The sequence below is a fragment of the Megascapheus bottae genome, chromosome 20, assembly GCF_031878675.1.
Source record: "Megascapheus bottae isolate mThoBot1 chromosome 20, mThoBot2.hap1, whole genome shotgun sequence".
In the NCBI taxonomy this organism is placed as follows: domain Eukaryota; kingdom Metazoa; phylum Chordata; class Mammalia; order Rodentia; family Geomyidae; genus Megascapheus; species Megascapheus bottae.
In genome coordinates, this window is record NC_143528.1 from 42521745 (window position 1) to 42543070 (window position 21326).

At 50.6% G+C, this 21326-nt stretch overlaps 1 protein-coding gene across 1 annotated transcript in view; it reads left to right on the top strand.

Moving 5' to 3' along the window:
* Window positions 1-21326, top strand: part of Csmd1 (CUB and Sushi multiple domains 1) — a 705832-nt gene that overhangs the window by 497577 nt on the left and 186929 nt on the right. The window contains exons 11-12 of the mRNA XM_090353740.1: window positions 4933-5036; window positions 10670-10782. Coding sequence (XP_090209866.1) covers window positions 4933-5036; window positions 10670-10782 — 217 coding nt within the window. The remainder of the gene's footprint in view (window positions 1-4932; window positions 5037-10669; window positions 10783-21326) is intronic.

A 21326-nucleotide genomic window follows, 5' to 3' on the forward strand; every position in this document is an offset into this window, starting at 1 on the left:
TTTTTTGAAAGACCTTCACATTGATTTCCATGCTGGTTTCTGTAATTTCTTCCTCACCTACATCATATCCGGCTGCTTTCTCCGGCATTCTCACCAGTATTCGACGATGGCCACCTGGCCAGACAGAGATGGAACAACAATGCCATTTTTATTTAAATCTCCCTGGTGGCTAAAGAGGCTGCTGACTGTTCAGATGGTTCTTGACCATTTGTGCTTTTTGATAAGCATCCAGTCCCGCATGGGTGGCAGACGAGGCAGCGCCGCTCTCCCCGTAAGATGCTGCCCGTGCGCTGCCATCTGGGTTTTCAGCCTCAGACATTCAGGAGCTCAGAGGAGGAGGCTCGGGTAGACACGAGCTGATTTGGGTTGGTTGCTGCAGCACTGGACAAAATTGTCTTTTCACAGTCATGGAGACAGCAGTCCCGAGCGGGAGGGGACACAGCCGGCCCAGCCCAGCCACTGTGCGGACTCAGGCCAGACTGGACCCCTCCATGGCGCCACTTTCATGACACAATGACCACCGTGCACTTTCACAGCCTGGAGGAAAATCCTGCACCTTGTTGGTTGACTTTTTCCCAGCTATTTACAATCTCTTACCTGGCATTTACTGGAACCACGGATTACAGACTCACCAACCCTTCTTGAATCCATCCCCAAGTGCATGGGCATTTCCAGAAATCCTGCACAGTGCGTAGCCCAACCATGAGCCCGGAAGCCAGCCAGACGGAAGGTTTGCCAAGTCCCACAGCTTCGGGTGTTCCTCCCGTAGACGTCGCCACGTTGCTCATGCTGGAACAGGGGCCTTGTGCAATCCTTGAAGCTTTCAGCACTCGCTCTGGGAGTCTGGCACTGAATTATTCCAACACACCACTGGAAGTCTGATAATTTATAGGTAGCTGGGCAAACTCGATACCTTCCAGCTTGTACCAGCCAAACACCAATAATCCGAGATTTATTCACGGCAAAGTCCTTTCTTCCCAGAGCCTGGGCACAGGGCACTAAAGCACCACTGTAATGGCTTTTCCCAGAAGAGAGGCTCTCAGAGCACTGTTCTTGTCTAGGGCCTTTCAGTCCAGATAATGTCTTCATGAAGAACTGGAAAATGAGCTAGCCGGGCTTCCTGGAGACAGGTGATTAGGAGGAGATGGACGTAGAGCGAGGAGTAGAAGTGAGCAGAGGTGAGGATGCAAGGAACACAGGGTGATGGTGGCATGAACGCTGCTGCTGTCAGGAGAGGAGACAGGAGTAGAATCTAGTCCCTTCTGCGCTTTGTATTAATCCTCTGTTACTCAGTCTTCCCCCTCGCTTTGACCTCAGCTGATTGATGGTGGCTTTTGTGTCTCCTAGAGACTTCTACCCAGGCTCTTTACGCTCTTCTCCTCTCATCTCCTCTAGGTAATTAACATGGAGGGATGCACATTCTCAGGTGTGCTGTGCTGGGGGCTGTCAGGGCGAGCCTGGGCTGGGTGGACACTGGGGTGTCATGACGTTGGTGGCACACAGGTGACACAGATTTTCCGTGATGGAAAGTTTGCTAGTTACGGCCTTCAATGGATGGCAGGGTGTGTGGCACACAGTGCCACTGGTTCTTTTTTCTTGGTGACCGCAGGGGATCCGATGTCTGGACTCAGGATGGGAGGGACAGTGGTGCTGGCGGGCCTGCCCTGGGCAGGTGTCATCGTCCCTCGTGGGTTGCCGTTCGGTGGGGCTCAGGTGACCTCTTCCCTGTGGGCGAGTTCCTTCAGATGCAGCTTTCAGTCGCAGGGCCGTCCACCCTGGCTTGGTGGTGTCGGCGTGGTATCCGCGCAGTAGAACACCGCAGTATCTCCTGCGAGGTGACACATCCATCTGTGCACAGCTGTGCTCCTGCAGGGAACGTGACGGTGAGGAGATGAGCGGTTTTCTTCTTTTCTAATCCTTCATGAGGAGTCAGGCTAGAATGAGGTTTGCACACTTGTAACTCGGATGGTGCTCGTGTGGCCGCTCCCCTGGGCGCGGTCAGGTGGCTCCCTGTCCGTGGCGACGTCCACAGGGGGAGGGGACTGCTGTTGGCGGGAAATGAGCTGAGCTGCGTGCGGGCCCTGACTTCACTGCCCTCTTCCACTTCTGGTGGTCCTGTCCTCCGGGACCTCCACGGGGGCCCACGCTGGCACCCCGGCCCCAGACCCAGGCGTGAGGCCATGAAATCTGCACCCCACGTCTCTGCCCCCACGTCTCTGTTTCTTCCTGTGTCGGTGTCTCTGGAACTAGCTCTGTCTTCTGCACGTGGAACACCACAGGGAAGAGCGAGGCCTGAGCAGAAAACCAGGGGTGAGCACAGAGGGCAGCGAAGTCGGGGGGACGCCAGGACCACCCCTGCCATCACACGAGCAGCAGCCACCTGCCTCCCTCTTTGCAGAAAGGCAGGGTGACAGCTGTGCCAGCCTTACCACCTTTTCTCTCCGAAAGACGTCATCTGCCATGCCTCTATTAGCTTTCGTAATCAAGGACGTCCAGTGAGCGCCGGGTGCCCGAGTGTGCGTGTGAATTGGAAAGGGGGGGCTCTGTTTCACACTTAGGAAGAAGAACTCGCGGTGGGAGAGGGCGGGGTGTCGGCAGGTTGAGCTCTGCCCTGAGCTTCGCGGGGGGCCTCCACTGGCTCCCCATCGCTGTGACGACCAGGCTGGCCCAGCAGGGTAATTGGTTTTCTGCCCAGGTAATCTGACAGCTGCCTGCGGCCGCCCAGGAAGTGAGATGGCGGCCGACCTTTCGCCCTGACTGTCCTCACAATTCCAGGAAGAGGACAGCGTGATGTTACTGAAGACACCGCAGCCACAGCGTTTGTCTTATTTCTGATGATTTTCAGGCCTGTAGCTTCTCCTAATGTATTTCCCAAGCGAGATCAGCTAAGCTTCTGACACAACTGGAAGGAAAGTCTAGGTAGACAGACGGGATTTAAGTGGCTCCTGGGTCCATCTCAGCCACAGTACTTAGCTTTGCTGGCCACAAAAGTCTCTCTCCATTGCAAACGGATTGGGAAAATTCACCTGGCCACAGGAACTAAGGAACTGCAGTTCTCCCTTTCCCTGGAGCCTCAGTGTTGTGCATTCCTTCTCTGAGCTCAGGGGAGCCCTGCTGGCCCTGGCAGGGCGCCCTTCTCTGTGGCCATCCCACAGCCCCCCCTTGCTGAGTGCTCCATCCCTCCTGAGGGCAGGCCAGGCCAGGACTGAAGAGCCCTGAGTGCCAGGGGCGTGGTGGGCAGCCAGGCCTCAGCTGGGAGGCGCTGTGTCCTCTCTTCTCTGACTGACCACCCTGGTCACAGACACAGAACCGTGGAAGGGAAAAGGGACATAAAACCACTAGCCGGTGCTCAGATTAGTATGCAGTATTTATGCTGGCTTTCGACAGCTATCCACCCAAACACCTGGGTCACGTCAGATGCTAGAATAACATTCATATCAAACTGCAATTTGAAATAGTAGTCTTTAAAATAAGTGATAATGGCTATGTCACTAATTTTAGTAAGAATCTTTAATAGCAAAAATAATGCTTTCCCTATTAGCATTGATTGGCAAAACACCGGCTCTTTAAATCGTATGCATTGACTATTCATCTCTCACCCCTAGAGCTGTCTTCCTAGCATCTTCCTACCAAATGCATGACCTATGTAGTTTATCTTTCATCTATCAGTCTCTCAACTGCCCTCTGTCCAAGTATCTATTTGGTGTCTATGTCATCTATTTATCTCTGTTTATCTAATGACCTCTACTTACCATCTCTCTCATCTATCTCTTTCAATTTATATCTCTATCATCTATTGCTCTATTATATAGTTCTATATCTATCTATCTATCTATCCATCTATCTTTATCTGTCTCTTCCTATCATGACCCTTCTACCTCCTTACCAGCATGCAGCCTCACTTCTGCATGGTTCAGCCCTCTTTCTCCTTGGCCACAGTGCACAGAAAGACTCTTGTACTCCACAGAGGAGATCTGCAGACCTGCCACCTGCCAGGGGGCCAGGCAGGAGCCAGTCTCCAGTAGCTGTCATAGTGACCAACCTAACAAGAACCCAGGCACAAAGGCCTCATGTTAAACACTTGTCTAACATGCCTGGGTTCCATTCTCACGATTAACAAGGAAAGAAACTTGGGTGTGCAGAGCTAAATGTTGTAGAGTACTGCTTTTTACTTTGTTTTTTAGCTCAGAAAGCATTTTCCTTGTGTTTATGATGATCTTTTTTTATTTTTTTTATTGTGATTAGTAAAAGGGTTACATGATATTTGCCAGATAGAAGGTGCATTAATTCACATACATTGATACCCTTTCACATGTCTTGGTACCCATTTCCCTCCCCCCCACACCCCCCACCCGTCTTGGTTTCCCCCCCTTCCCTATCAAATTTCAAATATCTAAATACAAATAAATTCAATGTATCAGATAACAAAGTGAGATACTATAAAAATATGAGATAACCAAGGGACAGCAAAGGAGATGAGAGACAACATAGTACATTAAGGACAACAATCATTCATTATATGGCTTTTGTTTGCAAAATCTTGATACATAAGGCCATATAATGTGAAGCTAATTGAAAGGACCTCCAGGTTATGATGATCTTGAAGTGGAATCTGTCCCTAACAATCAAAATGCCCTTTGCTTGTTGAGTTACTCTATAGTTAATCCCAACACCCCAAATATCAAGACTTCATGGCTACTTAGAACAGAGTTCCATTGAGGTTGAATTTTATGTTTATTTCTGCTAACAAACTTGGAGAAACTGTAAAACTTGAATTTTATAAAAATCCTATAATTCAACACTGCCAAATCTATATGGTTATCCCTGTAGATACTTCATGAAGACATTTCATTTAAGGACCAACTTTGAATGTGGAAGCTGGATAGGCTGTGACGGAAGTCACAGAAGTGACTGTTTGTGTTCTGGATCTAGGTCATCAAGCTTGCCTTTGAGGAGTTCGAGCTGGAACGAGGCTATGACACGCTGACAGTGGGCGACGCGGGGAAGGTTGGGGACACCAGGTCTGTCTTGTACGTGTGAGTATCTCCTCTTCCTCCGGGCTGTGGCCACTTCCCTGGCCGCTGGGCTGCGTCTCCACATTCTGCCTCACGTGTTCCAAAGCCACAGGACTGGTTCATTGCATGGCACCCTGAGAACATGGGGAAGACTGCTTTGCTAGTGTCACGTCACGCACCCTGACTCCACAGCACCCTCGTCTCAGGAGTGATGAAAGCCCACCGATGTCAAAGGCAGAACGCGCTCTGAATCCCAGGCCTGCATGACCTGCACAGATGCCATCTCAGCGCAGAGACTGGCTCTGTGGCCTGTGGGCGTGTCTCCTCCAGAGGACCCCTCCCCAGGTTCTCCCGCTGACAGCCTTGGGGTGCTCAGCTCCCCCCATTTTTCCACGGCCTGGAGCTGTCCTGTTGCCCACAGTGTGTGTGCAGTACCTGCAGTGTGCCTTGTGTTCAGAAAACCTCAGGCAGGTGAACCCTCGCTTCCCTGGCTGCTCGATTCCCAGTATCTGGAATGGTTCCCACAAACCCATTCCTCGGCTGCAGTGAGGTCTGATGGCCTGCATTCCCCCAAACCCTCATGAGTACTTTTTATCCATGTTTTGCCCTACGACAACACTGTGATTTTTCTTCCTTTGGAAGTGAAGCGTTCAGGCCCTGCACCTGGCCAGCTCCCGGCAGGGCAGCCCGCTCTCAGCTGCCATCGGGGCAGTGTTTATAAACCTGGGAAGGAAGACAGGACCAGGCCCACAGCCGGAGAAGGCATTCCTGGCTTCCAGGCTGCTATTTATTGTCTCTCTGACCCTGGAGGAAGTTATTTTACCTCTCTGTACTTCTGTTCTCATGGCTATAAAATGTGTATAATCAACTCTCCCTACCCATGGTACGATAAACAATGAAATAATGTATGATAAATCTCAGTAGGGCTAACAAATATAACCCATGGGTAAAATAGCTTTATTAGTACTCTAACACCTAATTTAAGAACAGATGTCACTAAAATAAATGAGAAAACTTTTCAAACAAATGCAAGATTTAAAATATAAAAGCAGCAAGGTGGTGCCCTCTGAATCCCGTAGGTTACTATTAAGAACCTAAAATCATACCCTTGTTTTCTTTGAAATGCTATTTGTTGTTAAGAAAGCGACAGCAAACTATGTGTTACTATGACATAAATGTTATTGGGACTCTTTCTCAATGGCCCAAATCTATAAATGAAAAACCAAATGGCCAACTGAATCAAGCTGAAGTGTCCTGTGGGGACCATAATGGAACCAAGGCCAGTTGGGCATTTAATCAGAGCCAAGACATTTCCTCAGTGAGCCAAATTGCAGAGAAAGAAGATTCAGAGCTCCCAGCTGCTTCCTGGAATAAGCAGGTAAGTTTAGCTAATATATCAGCAAATGCTTCTGAAAGCTTCTGGGGTCCACATCATTCCCTCTCCATGTGGAGTTTCTAATCAAATGGGTGAGGGAATGACAGCCTCACCAGTGCTAAATAAATGGGAGACAGGCATAGCGTCTCAGAATCTCGGATCGTGGTCTAAAGGAATCAGGTGCTGCCAGTCTCATTTCCAGAGAAGGGACGCTCCCGTGGCGTCCTGCCCGATGTCTCCTCTCTGGTGTGACCCTCCCCGCTCCTTTCTGGATTTTTAGGAACGATTTAGAGAAGAGGTTAGCCTGATATGGAGAAGGCTTCCTGCATGTGGTTTCTAAAGTCCCCATTTCCGGTCTCCTTAGGACTCCAGTCTTCCAGGAGATGGATGCAGTTCCTCAGGCTGATGTTTTGTAGAGTGGCAGGCTCAAGGGCAAATTAAGTAACTTCCTTACACAATCTCTACTGAGCTCTTCCTGGGAATGCACACAGGTGATTTTCTTGACTTCAGTTTGCAGAGCTTCATGGTGGCATGGCCTCTTCCCTCATCTGCCGCTTCTAAGAGGAGCCGTGTGGGCTCGGGAGATGGAGGGGGAGAGTGCACACAGGGGATGAGGGGGCCATCATGGGGAGGCTCCGCCTGGCTCTGTGGATTGGCAGATAAGGACCCCGTTGTGACTGGGGGTGGGCTTATCTCTGTGGATTGGCAGGTAAGGGAGCCTATTATTACGCTGGCAGTTTAGTCCATATTTGCTGAAAGGCCTCTGGATTCAGTCCCGGCCCACGTGTGGCCACAACTCTTCTCCTGCTGTTCTCTACTGGACCTGAGGAAAGGGCCCCGTTCTGTTCTTATTAGAAGATCGTAATTTTCTTTCTGGTTATACCCATTTTAATTGGTGGTTTTGGAAACTGATGGGTGCCATTAATGATCGGAGTGCCTGATGTAGCATTTCTGCAAATCATGGCTTCTGGCCATTAACCCTGACGCATGTGGACATGCCCTCGAGGTGATTGCCAATCCTTCCCTAAACCCCAGAGCTCAGGAGGAGCGCTGACACTGCTACAAAAACCGCATGTCTTGGCCCCCAGGTCCCCAGAGCTGTGGGGTCAGGTGATCTGGGAGCCCCACCCCAGGCACCTATGCCTGGCTTTCCTCATAGGATTCCTCAGCTGTCATGCCGAGATTTGTTTGCCAGGTTCATTCGAGCTGAGTTTTCTTCTCTGGCTCGCCTCTGGAAAGTTTTGGCTTGCTTCTTTGAAGAATTATTTATTAAATATGAGATAGTATGGCCGCGCTCAGCAGGAAACAAGAGAAAAAACTCTTTGGTCCTTGCTTTGGGAAAGAATTGGCTTTCTGAAGTAAATTTTCTGTAATGAGCGCAATAAATAATCGGTCCACAGTAAGAGTTGGTGATACAGCTTTCGGGTAGATATTGGACTTGAGACTATGGAAAGCATTTTTCCTTCCTGACTTGTTTGTTGGTTGGTTTTCGCTGTAAATGAAGATGTCACGAGAACCTCCGTGATTCTAAATGGCTATTTAGTCTGGTTTCAGGAGAAGATTTCCTTTCCCGCATCCACGCTGGCAGCCTTAAGTCTCTGAAGAACTGTGGTGCGGGGCAGCTCACTGGGCCTGCTGTCTGCTGCCGTGCCATTTAGTAAACACCTTGTTGGGTTCAGGGTTCCAGCATTGTATTGAGGAAGTCTGCATCACAGAAGACTTGGTATGCCGCTGCCTCTCTGCCTATTCTTGTTGGCAGTGCGTTTATCTGTTTTTCTATCGTAGCTGCACTATTCTCTAGATGATTTAATACCACATTTACTGAAAGGATAATTTTTTAAATATGGCCACCCCTTCTCTTCCTTTGTTCCTTCCTTCTTACCTTCCTTCCTCCCTCCCTCCCTCTCCTTCTTCTTTTCTTCCTTCCTTTCTGTCTTTCTCCCTTCCTCTTTTCTTCCCTTCTTCTCTCTTTTTCATCTCTTCCCTCCTTCCATGCTTCCTTTCTTCTTTCCTCTCCCCTTAGACCCCTTGGATGGATTTTAATCTTGGTAGATTCTTAAATTCTAGGGAAGTGAAGCCATTTAATTGGAGTGCTTGGAGGACAGGAGAGGATGTTTCGCGGAAGTGGGTGTGTATATAGCAAATGAGCCGGATGGCAAGATGACAGAACTGATGATCAGGCAAAGGGAAACTGGAGCCACAGTGAGCAAAAACTGCAATGAGGCCACCACCGAGTGCCCTGGGTGACGGCCGAGATGCGGACTCACCCTTGCCATCTTCAGGGGTGGTCCAGGGGGGAAGACTGCAGGGCAGTTTCTTTAAGACCCAGATACGTGATTCCACGACTCGGAACTTTCTCCTTAGATACTGATTTCAGGAAAATCACGATTCATGTTCTGAGTGTGAGGATCAGGGCATCATCATGTGTCATCTAACCGCATGGCCCTCACGCCACCGCGGCCTGACCAGTGGACCCCAACCTACGCGCACACAGCGCTTTCACTGCGAGGATATCTTAAAGGGGAGAAGGGCTGATAGAATGAGGTTGCCAGATGGAGGGGCAGCCATGAGGACGGGCAGGACAGACTGAAAGGGATGGGGGGGGGGCTTCGGGTTACGTACGTCACGCCTTTGTGTGGGCACAATGGAAAACCAGGTCGTGCAGTTTCACAAATGTTCTCATCAGGGAACTTAAGAAAGAATATATTGGATCCTTCTGACTGCTTCATGTATATGTACAATTTTGTCAGAGTGATCAGTATTAAATTTAACTATTAAAAATACTGTGTAAAGCTGGCACCAGTGACTTGTCAAGCCTGTAATCCTGACTTCTGAGGAAGCTGAGATCTCAGGATTGCAGTTTGAAGCCTGGGCAAAAAAGTCTGCCAGACTCTTATCTTCCAAAAAGCCAGAAGTGGCGCTGTGGCTCAAGCAGCACCGCACTAAACTTGAGGTTAATAGCTCAGGTGCAGTGACTGGGCTGTAAGATCAAACCCTAAGACCAGTACACACACACACACACACGCACGCACGCACGCACACGCACGCACGCACGCACGCACACACACACACACGCACACATGCACGCACACACACACACACACACACACACAGTATCCCCTAAGCGAATTTTATGTGAAGTTTAATGAATGACATCTACAAAAACAAAACCGTATAAAATGTTCAGATGAAAAGTTGAGGGAGCCGTTGTGCAAGTGAGATTTCACTCCTGGCAAGCTTTACCAAGGCTTGCCTCTACTTGTGTCTGGCGTGCCCACTTCTACAGAACAGGTGCCAGGGCAGGAGAATGCCTGTCCTCCGCCCAAGCGGCAACCACGGAGAGGACTGTGCCATGCGTCCCTTCCTCCTGTGGAGCCTCGCACGGGTGGCGTCGTGTGAGGACGGTCGCCCTTCCTCCTCTGAGGAATCGGGGGTTGGAGGCATTGGTGTTCTCATTCTGCAGTGAAGATGTTGGGTTGATGGACAGTTGGTAAAATGATGAATCTGGGGTTTGCACTCCCGAAGTCACTTCATGGGAAGCAAAGCTTCCTAATTGACTAGGGCCATTTGTTTTGGTTGGGCTGCGTCCTTCCTGCACTTTTTCTGTGTCGATTGGCTTTCCGTGGGCCTGGTGGGCTCTGGGAGTGGACTTGAGCTCCCTCTCTCTGTGGACAGCACATTCAACGCTCCACTGAAACTTCCATTTGACTTGACCTAGACATTAATATGCAGGAGATGTCTGATAAATTTGCCCAGATTCGTGTCAGCTGTGCATGCTGTCCTTTTTAATATTCTCTTCACGTTTGATTTCCTACATGACATTTTACAACAGACTTTAGGACAAAGGCAGAGAAGAGTTCTACCTTTAATAATTCTAGATGATCCAGACAGCTTGTGAAGGAGCCTGGCCACCCCCGGGACCTGTGACTCTGAAGCTGGTGTTCTTTAGCCGCAGAGCTGAGCCATCTCCCTCTGCACCCGGAGCTTGGCTACTCAGAGTCTCCAGACGTCTCCCAGCTCTCACTCTGCAAGTCCTCTACCTGGAAACAACCCTGTCTCCAGGCCACTGGGCAGGCGCCGGCCATGCTATAATGATACGTTAAATGAAAGAAAGAAACGCATATTTGAAATGATAGAATGATTTCTTTGAGTGCCAGTGTCCTTGATAAGTATTCAGATAAACTGTGGTTGGCTGCCCGTCCAGGCAGCCAGATGTCCCTGAGGTACAGAGCATGCGCTGGCTGCATTCACCAAATGCTTCCATTTCCTTCCCCTGCAGCCTCACCGGGTCCAGCGTTCCTGACCTCATCGTGAGCATGAGCAACCAGATGTGGCTCCATCTGCAGTCCGACGACAGCATCGGCTCGCCAGGCTTCAAAGCGGTCTACCAAGGTACTCTGCCTGACACGTGAGGTCCTGAGATTATGCCTGACACACGTGGAACCTGAGATTCCACCTGGCACACGTGCTCCTGAGATTATGCCTGACACATGCAGTATTTGCAATTATAGTGAGAGAAAAGGCCATTCTGCGCACTTCACAGTGAAACCATCACTGTTCCAGAGCAATATTCCCTAGAGCCCTGTTACAATCAACTTCTGTGGGTCCCTGCTTGGATGTGAGTGTTCCTTGTGAATGCATTACTTTCATATGGGTAGCATTGCTGCATGAGAACAGAAAGAGACTAATATCAAGGTCAAGATGTAACATGTGCATGAGATTATGGATCATCTGACAAGATCATGTCTTCTGGTATTTTTTTAAACTTTGCTTCTTTTTGTGCTGTCTTTGTGCTTAAACTCTGGGCCTAGGCTCTGTGTGTGGCTGAGCTTTTGAGCTGAAGTCAATACTGTACCACTTGAACCACAGTTCTATTTCTGGCTTTTTGATGGTTATTTGGAGACAAGAGTCTCACAGACTTTCCTGCCACGGCTGGCTTTGAACCAGTCGGCAGATCTGAGCCTCCTGAGTAGCTAGGATTGCAGGCATGAGTCACTGGCTCCCAATTCAAAAGACATTGAGTGTGTGTGAGTGTGTGTGTGTGTGAGTGTGTGAGTGTGTGTGTGAGTGTGGGGGGTATATGTGTGTGAGTGTGTGTATGTGTGGGTGTATGGGTGTGTGGGTGTGGGTGTGTGAGTGTGTGTGTGAGTGTGGGGGGTATATGTGTGAGTGTGTGTATGTGTGGGTGTATGGGTGTGTGGGTGTGGATGTGGGTGTGTGAGTGTGGGGGTGTGGGGGGTGTAGGTGTATGAGTGTGTGAGTGTGGGTGTGTGAGTGTGTGGGGTAGTGTGTGTGGGGGGGTGTATGGGTGTGTGAGTGTGGGTGTGAGTGTGGGTGTGTGGGTGTGAGTTTGTGTGTGTGTGTGAGTGTGGGGGGTGTATGTGTGTGAGTGTGTGTGGGGGGGGGTGTAGGTGTATGAGTGTGTGGGTGTGTGAGTGTGGGGGATGTGGGGGGTGTAGGTGTGTGAGTGTGTGTGTGTGAGTGTGTGGGGTGGTGTGTGTGTGTGTGTGTGTGTGTGTGTGTGTGTGTAATAGAAGCCATCAAAGTAGAAAGAACCATATAATGTACCAGTACAATATTGTACGTGCATATAATATTGCTCAAATTGTCTGTTTGTGCCTGCAAGCCAACCCAAGTATTAGAAGTAAGAGATCGGCTCTAGAAGTTGTGGGAAGATCAGGGCCGTGCGTGTCTGAGCACTGGGGATGGATGTTGCTGTAGGAGGACACGTAACTGACGGTTGCCTGGTAGACTTCCAGTCTTTCAGGTTCAGCCACAACTTAATTTCATTCTTCCTGATGGCATGTGTGTTTCTTAGATTGTCTTTCAAAATAGTTTTTAAAGCATTTTACAATTGCCTCCATTCACTCCAGGGCCCAGGACATACGTGTCTCCCCCCAGGGGCACACGTGTCACAGCACACGTGAGGGCACAGGGCCAGTGAGCACCAGGGAGCCGGAGTGTTGGAATTTCATTTCATTTCACTTTGAGAATTTGCATAGATAATATTCTCTCATTTTTCCAGTGCGTGGTGTGTGTGTGTGGTTTCGGGTAAAGAAAAGAAATAAACAGAGAAGCATGGCATTTACCGTCTGTGAGGCAGGGAACCTGAAACCACATCCCAGGCCACCCCAGGGGAGGCACATCCTGGTGGGACTGCTCTCAGCATGAGAGGAGTGGAGGGGGCCCGGCCAGTGCTGGGAGGGCGGGCCAGAGCGCACCTCTCATGGAGTGTGAGAGGGTCTCTAGTGAAAGCTCCGGGTGGAGTGGGGACTTAATGCCACTTCTTAGTCAAACATGTTCCACCAAAATAGTCACATTCCCATTCCGCTTGAAGCGTAGGACTTGAATGTATAGATAATTGCTGAAATTACTGACATTTGGAGTTTAGACATGACCTTTAATTGAAATTCTACATGACTGTATGGTTATTCAAGAGAGCTTGGATGAGGTCTAACGTTTTCCACATGACCTACCCCTGGCACGGCCGGTGGTAGAATCTGGAAGCCTCCATGAAATATAAAATCTGTCCTGAAATTCAGGGTGCATTGCAGTGCATTCGCAGTTGACGTGGGGATGCGGGAGTAGTTTTGAGACTACTAGGAACAATTCCCACCCTGGATCTGAGTGGCAAGGTTGTAACTTTGCTCTGTGAAGATGGAACTACTGTTTTATGGGTTCAATTGGATGACTAAGCCACTTAGATTACAAGTGCATTTAACTCTAATTAATAATCTGTTGACAATGGCAACAGTTTAGTAATGGCTCAACTCGCTGGAGCTGTCCTGAGGGTGTGGGTGGCTGCCAACCCTGCGGAACTGCCAATTTGGTGGCAGACATTATCTTCTGAGAAAACAGAAGAGTACTGAAAGCACAGGAGCTGTTGTAATTCCAACTACTTAAAACTAGGAAGAATATACCAAAGAGGGACCTTCTAGAAATGGGTATCTCCAGAGGTATGCAGTACGCTAATTATGGGAGATGAGGAATGACTCTCGGAGGTGTGCCTGCTTCTCTTGGTTTATGTTAACAGGCAATATATGCAGCTGACAATTTACTTTTTTCAGTTTTGCTCTTACGTGGTTGTCGCTAACACATAGTATTAAGAAAACCATGTTCTTAGGCAGTCTGGAGCCAGAACACTCTCTGTAACTGCTCTGCCATTTCTTGGCGCTGCAACCTCTGGCTCAGGTCTCATTTTGTAAGGAAGGGGACGAGGTGACAGAAACAGCATCTGTTCCAAAACGTGTTTAAACTCCGAGGGCGAGAGGAGGACCCAGTGTGTCGCCTCCCTGGACTTCAGGCTTTGTCCACAGAAGGTTCCATCCCCTCAGGACGAGTACTCAGAGGGAAGCCCTGAGCGCAGTGGCGGGTCTGAGACGAGCAGTGGCCAGGGCATTGCTGTCTGTACGTCCTTCTGGCACCATAGTTTGTCTTCTGCTCTCCAAACTCCAAACAAGAAAGGCCATAGGGCCTTATGTTGAAGTTAACTTGAGTCCTAAGAGGCAGCAGAGCCTTCACCATCCATTCTCAGCCCCAGAGGAGGGCGCCATGCTGACGTGGCAGCACGTGCCCGCCTGGCCTCCTGCCCCAGACTTGAAGACCCGGACCGTGTCCTGAGGTTGCCTCTGAAGCCGACTCTTGTCACAAATGTAACGTCAGTTGGAGTTCATTGCTTCCGTGATGAGCTGTGTTTCTGCCAATCATATTCTTTGCTATGGATATTTACATTTTAGCAGGGGTAAATTAAGGGAAATGTTCTTGCAACGTGCCACTCACTGTGTGGTAGAGACAGGACCTGTTCGGGGCATGTGCTGAGAAGCGTCTCCGTGACGCTGTTGCAGTCTGTCACTGCAGACAGACCCAGTCGATGGGCGCGTGAGCGGTGGAGAAGCTGGTGAGTGGTGGAATCTCTAGAACATTCTGCATGGAGACAGCTGGATATACTCGTTACTGCTGAGAAGCAGCACCCCCACAGCCTTCAGCCCAGGTCTGGCCACAGGACCTCGTGTTTGCCAAGTAGATACTCAGGTAGAGTGACAGTGGTTTGTGTGCTCTAAGGACGAGGTGACACACTTCCATTCTCTGTCCCTATCCATCCCAGCAAGCTCCTTCACTGCATCTTGCTGAGCCGTTTGGTAGCCAGGTGGGTGGATAGGGAGGAGGTGAGGCTTTCTGGGGGTGGTGGCCTAAAACCAGTAAGGCAATAGGTTGATAAGGTCATAGGATGGTTTTTATTGAAACAAAAACAAGTGTGCAACAGAGACAGAGCACGGAATCACAGTGAGATTTAAACACTCATTTTTGTTGTTGAATGTGTTAGAGAATTCATACCATGATATGCTCACCTATGTAACGGAATGAAACGTGTACATATGAGACACCATTTAAAACCCACATTTTATTGGGGTTACATTTTGCAACCAACTCAGAAACACAGCCTTCTCCTACAAACATGAGACAAGCCATTACTAAATATTTAAATCATCCACGAGGCTGAGCCCGGAGAGCAGAAGATGCCAGCTTGCATTAAGTTCTGATACGCAGACCTGACATTTAAATTCCGGGCTCAGCTTCGGTTCCACCCCTTCTCCTCTCTTCATATTTGTCCTCACAAACGGAGTTTCATTCTCAGAGTAAACACAGATAAGATGTGCTGAGAATAAGATGGGGCTCAGATCCTCGCCCTCATTGCACAAACTTTCAGGGAAGCCTGCACGTGACACTTTAGTTAGCAGCATCAAGCACCAGGGGTTCACACCTGACACCCCGTCCTGCCCATCGGGAGACAGAGCTCAGGACCATCGCAGTTCAACAGCCATTTGGGCAGAAAGGAGTTCACAAGAAGCCAACAAAACAAAAGCTGGGCCTGGTACAGAGCCGGCCTGTCTTCCTAGCCATGTCCAAACGCTTCAGATACGAGGAGCACGACCCAGCCCAGCCTAGGCAAAAGGAGACCTGACATCCACCATAACCAGAGTCAAACAGGTCCAGGGCATGGGTCAGGAAGCAGAGCAATTGCCCCGCAAGACAAAGCCCCCAGTTCAATCCCCAGTTCTGCCCAAAGTGAAATCACACGAAAGGCTGGTAAAGTGCTTGCAATGAGAAGTCCTGCCCAGCCTTCGAGTGGCCGCCACACTTCCCGAGCATGGCCACCCCGCTGCTGCCCCAGCAGCCTCCCCTCTGCCCCAGCCCGGCCTCCCCGCTGCCCCAGCCCAGCCTCCCCTCTGCCCCAGCCCGTCCACCCCTCTGCCCCAGCCCGGCCTCCCCTCTTCCCCAGCCCGTCCACCCCTCTGCCCCAGCCCGGCCTCCCCTCTGCCCCAGCCCGGCCTCCCCTCTTCCCCAGCCCGTCCACCCCTCTGCCCCAGCCCATCCACCCCTCTGCCCCAGCCCGGCCTCCCCTCTGCCCCAGCCCATCCACCCCTCTGCCCCAGCCCGGCCTCCCCACTGCCCCAGCCCAGCCATCCCTCTTCCCCAGCCCATCCACCCCTCTGCCCCAGCCCGGCCTCCCCTCTTCCCCAGCCTGTCCACCCCTCTGCCCCAGCCCGTCCACTCCTCTGCCCCAGCCCGGCCTCCCCGCTGCCCCAGCTGGCCAGGGGCCTCCGTGGTGAGCACATGCATTTGCCTCGATGACCTGTGTGGACTGTGTGGAGCGCCTGGGCCTCTGCATCAAGTGGGAGGAGTCCACTTTCCCTGCTAAGAATTTTCCATTTTGTTCTTCTACGTTCATTTTCCTGTTGTCTTTAGCAGCATTTACACATGAGGAGGCAGGCCTTCCAGTGACCACACATGCATGCCACTTCCCAGACGGTGGCACCCTGCATTGCTCCTGAGAGAGTCCTGATGCTGCCATCCCTGGCACAAGGCCTTTGCCACGCCTCCCCCCACGCCTCCTCCCCACACCTCCCCCCACGCCTCCCCCCACGCCTCCTCCCCACGCCTCCTCCCCACACCTCCTCCCCACGCCTCCTCCCCACACCTCCCCCCACCCCCCCATGTTTCCCAGGGAAGCAGGAGTGAGCAGGAAGTAGGCAAACTAATGGGAAGGTGTGAAGAGGCACCCGTGGGGTGACTGTCGGATGTGGCCGAGGCCTGGAGGGGCAGCAGGACAGTGGGTGGGAGGCTGCAGGGCCCTCCAGGGCCTTCAGCTATGATGGGCAGGGGAGGACTAGCCTGCATGCACGTCACACAGCCGCTGCCTCTCCAGCTCTAGGGGAGAGGGGAGCCCACGGTGCCGTGAATGCTTAGCTTTGGTGCGAGTTCTGGGAGTACTCGACTTTCACGGTAGTTTTGTGGCAGTTGCATTATGCAGCTTTCCTGGCAGCTCCATTGGTGGCTTCTGTGGCAGCTCCATATTTCACTTCTGTGCCAGTTTTCCTGGCAGGTCTGTGACTCTTGCACTTTGTGTCCTGGGAGGCCAACTCTTGGATTCATAAGCAGGAAGCCTTCCCTCCCCTACTGAAACTGCTCCGCGCAGGACGGGTGAGCAAGGCAGGCCCAGGAGCCCGCACGGGGAGGGTTTCCACGTCGGTGTAGCCCACACACCCACCCCAAGAGACGGGCCTGAGAGCCACCCAGACCCGGAAGAGCCCAGTGCTCCTGAAACCACACGGCCCCTGAGAGAGGGGCTTGAGCAGGAAGAGCTGCTGGGACACTGGTGGTAAGGAGTGCGAACCTGGGTCAAGTGGGCAGTGGAAGGACTGTGGTGCAGCTCACCAAGCCTGCAGAGCCCCGGCTGCAGGGCCTGGCACTGTACACACCTTCCCTCCCCTCACACGCTCGCCACCCTCCTTCCTCCTTCCCTCCAGTCTCACCTTCTCAGCTCGGCGGCCATGTGGTTGATTGAGTCTGGGCAGGATCTCCCGTTGTGGTTCCCGTCATCCTCACCATGGGTGCTCTGAAAATGCGGAGGGTAGGGTTGTCTTGGTGGCTTTCTCTCCGTCCTAGAAAGGGTGAGGGTGTCACCACTGGGGTCCAAGTCAGAGTGTCGGGGGGGGGGTGGCTCTAAGCACTCACGGGTTCCTGACGTGGGGACAATTCCTCAAATGGGCAGGGGTTGGGTGGTGGGGGTGGAGGGAGGGGTAGGTGGGGGGGGTCCTGGCCTCCTGTGTAGGCAGGAGACCTGGGAACTCAGCTTCCCCTCCTCTGGGCGCCATCCATCCTTGGCCAGCGCCTGCGTCTCTTTGCTGGGTTGTTTCTGCCGAGCCTGTGCGGCTGGCTTAACCTTTTGGGTAAGGCCCTGCAGAACCAGCGTTCTGCTGTGAACGCCTGCCTCCCTGAGAAGGAACTCTCGTCAGCCAGCTTTACTATTTCTTCACATCTCCAACCCTGTGCCAACAAGTTGTTATGGGCAAGCAGTCTGCATGCTAATTATTTCCTTTCTTCCCCAAGTTCAATTAGAGCTGCAATTTGTCCACACACTCTTGAAGTTAGAGGCACTTCTTTCAAGGCTAGAGTTCAAAAGAAATATTGGGCACCACTCGCCCATTCACATTTCCACAAATCCTAATTAACAAATATCTAGATAACCTCATCAAATGCACTTTGGGGCATTCAGTGATTTTTAACAGTAGCATGTTTCCCTGTTCACATTTTACAAGATGAATCTTCCTCCTAAACACCCCAGTCTACTTCCTCTCTCCTTACTGTGGGGAGGTGTGGGTGGGTTCAGACACCTTGCAAGCTTAGATTTGCACTTTCCTTTCCAGCATCCCATTTGGCCAGGAGCTAATCATTAGTTCTCTAGCCATCAGTCTTGTTCTCTATGAAGTGGAGTTTTAATAACTGGCTATTTGTCAGGAAAAATTGTGCAAATAGATGGGATGGCTTACTGAAATCTATAATAGGTTCCTCAGCTGGAAGCTGTCATTGTACTTGTGTGATTTGCAAACAGTCTGCATTAAGCAAGCGCAGAATTATCAAACGAGGTAAAGAAAGCATTGCTCTCATATTTTAATTTGCATACTTCCTTGGGGCCTATTTCCTATGCACACTCTGCGGAGAAAGCGTCTTCTCCCAGCTCCACTGCTCAGTGCCGGGCTGTGCATTTATTTGTGCACAAGCTTTGGGGTCTCCTTGCAGTCTGCTGGAAACTCAGTGAGAAGTGTTTCTGGCTGCAGAATAGTCAATTCCATTGTCTCTGGATTTCCCTTTCCCATAAACGTTAAATAAACATTCAGAGAAATGAATTGCTTGTGCTTTAAATATCATTTTAGACCCCTGGGCATGGAGTGGAAACTGGAACTTTTATATCATACGTGCTAATTAAAAACTTATTTAAGTTCAGATTTCAGATGCTGAAAGGATAAGGGTTAATTCCCCAGGATTTGTGGGAGAGGATGAAGTAGGAGGGAACAAACCATCATTCAGCTTGGTAGGCAATGTCTCCAGGGCTTCAAGTGATTTAAGGCTTCATGCCACTTTCTATGCTTCAAGGTTCGTTTGCCTATCGTGACCTGTCCCGGGACACTGGCCTGTTCCAGAGTGGCTTCCAATCCACTGGCCCACCCCACCTGGACAGCGCTGCTGACCTGGCCAGGACCTGACCCCAGCCCCTGCCCCACCACCATGGCCTTAGCACAGGAACATTCCACCTCTCAGTGCCAAAGGGGTTTGGGGCAGTTTCCTGCTTCATTGCTAACTTTGACGCAAGCAGTATGTTAGGTGGAATACATTAAATTCTTGCAGTTCCATGTGATGGAACTTTTCCAAACTTTATAATGTAATAATACAACATGTAGTTATCGTTAATTTAATGAAAGTGTTTGTTTGGTGGGACCAGGTTACAAATATTAGCTTTGTGGGGTGAGATGTAGTGAATTATTCTATTGAGAAATGGCATTCATGGCAAAGGCTCTGTGTACCATGGAGTGGCTTCCTCTTCTTTCATCTCTAACAATTCTCTTCACCATGTGAGCACAGAGTCCTTGTTTTCAGCGTGTCCGGTGTCTGTGTGGTGATGATGGAATTACTGGCTGGTGCTCCCATGACTGGATCCATGAGATTGAGGGAGGTGTTGGGAAGGGGGTGGGGTCATTCTGTGGTTGGGGGAACTTGGTCTTCTAGCAGGCAGACCCTTCCTTCCTTCTCGGGGAGAGTCCACTAAAGTGGCGCGGTTTGTGGTTTGGATGAAACGGGCAGGCCTTGAAATCTCCTCGCGGAGTTTTCCAGTGTTGTAGAAGAGAATGGGAACCGAACCGCACATTCAGTCTAACCTCGTCACGCGCTTGCAGCCCGGCTCAGGGTGACGTGCACTGCACGGCCAGCGCAGGCATTCCTCGAGGGGTCCCGATGCTAAAAAGTAAGTTGACAGGCTTTTGTAAAGTGAGTCATCATATCTCTCCTCAAAAATAACGGAGACAAGGAATGAAAACGTGTGATTGCTGGTGTCGTCTCGGGTCCTGTGGTCTAATGAGCAGTCCCTCGGCTGGTCCTCAAGGCGAGTGTCACCACTGATTGAAAGAAGGAGCCAGTGGACTCTTTCCAGTCTCCTCTTCCACTGCTTTCTTGAAAAGTGCCCACTGTAGTTAAAACGTGGGAGCAGAACTCCTCTGCATCCGAAAGGGATGTGCTCAAGGATCTATGAGCCTGAGGTTAGCCTTAGATTATAGAACACAGAGACTGCTACGACGACGAACCTGACGCCTGGGGGAGCCTCGTGTGGGTGGGAGGGTCGAGGTGGAGACCTGGGGACAGAAGCAGTGGGTGGCCTGGATGAGGAAACAGACTTTCCAGTCCTTTCCACCAGGTCTCGTCCCGCCCTGGCTTCCTCTTGGTCTGTATCGTCACAGAGCACTAAGGGCATTCTCTGAGGGAAGGCTCCGTGCTGACCGTCGCCCTGGGCCCGTCCCTGGGTGTCCTGGATGTGCCTGTGCAGAGCCCTGGTCTAGCGGACGGGCGGCCTTGTGCTCCCCCAGAGGCCTGGCCCAGAGCGTGGAGCGACCCGCTGCCCGCTGGTCTTCCAACCAGGGAACTAACTGCTCCTTGCTGGCAGGGCTCACACACTTCCATGAAACTAGAGGCCTTTGCTTTTACCGTGACACCGGGGTGATCTTTCAGGAGCCATTTCCATTGTTAAATGGATGTAGAAACCACAAGTATGACCACAAAACTCCTTCCACCCTTTTCCTTGTGTATAAGCTCCAGTGTCACCAAGTGCCAGCATCCTCTCCTCTCAACAGCGGCGTGCACATCAGTCCAGGGCGCAGTGTGTGGCCACAGTGTGGCCTCAGTGTGTGACCACAGTGGCACGTTCACAGACCCCGATATCCAGCAGGTTCCCAGACTTTCCAAGCAAGACACTGTACCTTCAGCCCACACAGACCAAGTGACACGAGCTGTCGTGCTCTGTCGCCACAGGACCCTGCAGTCCAGGTCCAGGACTCTGCGGGTTCTCCTGAACTTGGCTTACAGTTGGTGTGTGAGCATGAATTTTTTAAGTTTCCTATCCATTCTATAAAATCTTAAATATATAATTTTCCAACTTTTCTTACTGAAAATGGGTCCAGAACAAACCAAATGGAGTTTCATTGTTTCAACCTGCAGTAGAAAGCTTGCCACCACAATTGAACTTCACATAGATTTTACTGCCTTTGTGCTATAAGTACAGACTAAAATGAAAGCTCTATAAATAGGGCAGCATTAGTCTCCTTAATTAAATATAAAATCAGATTATTAGGGAACTGTATAAGAAGAAACAGATTTCACAGATTGCAAAATCTGTGAAAGCCCTTTCATTACCCATGTTTTATTACCATGTGTAAAAATGGAATGTGTTTGTAGATATTTTGAAGAAACTTCTCAAAAGTTCTGATGTTGGTGCATGTGGAAGGTGCAACTAATGCAACTAATAGAACTTGCATCCTCTTTGCCGCAATGCCTGGGCAGTGAAAATAGGCAAGAGTCTTGAGACATGAAGTTTCAGAATTTAGTTCACT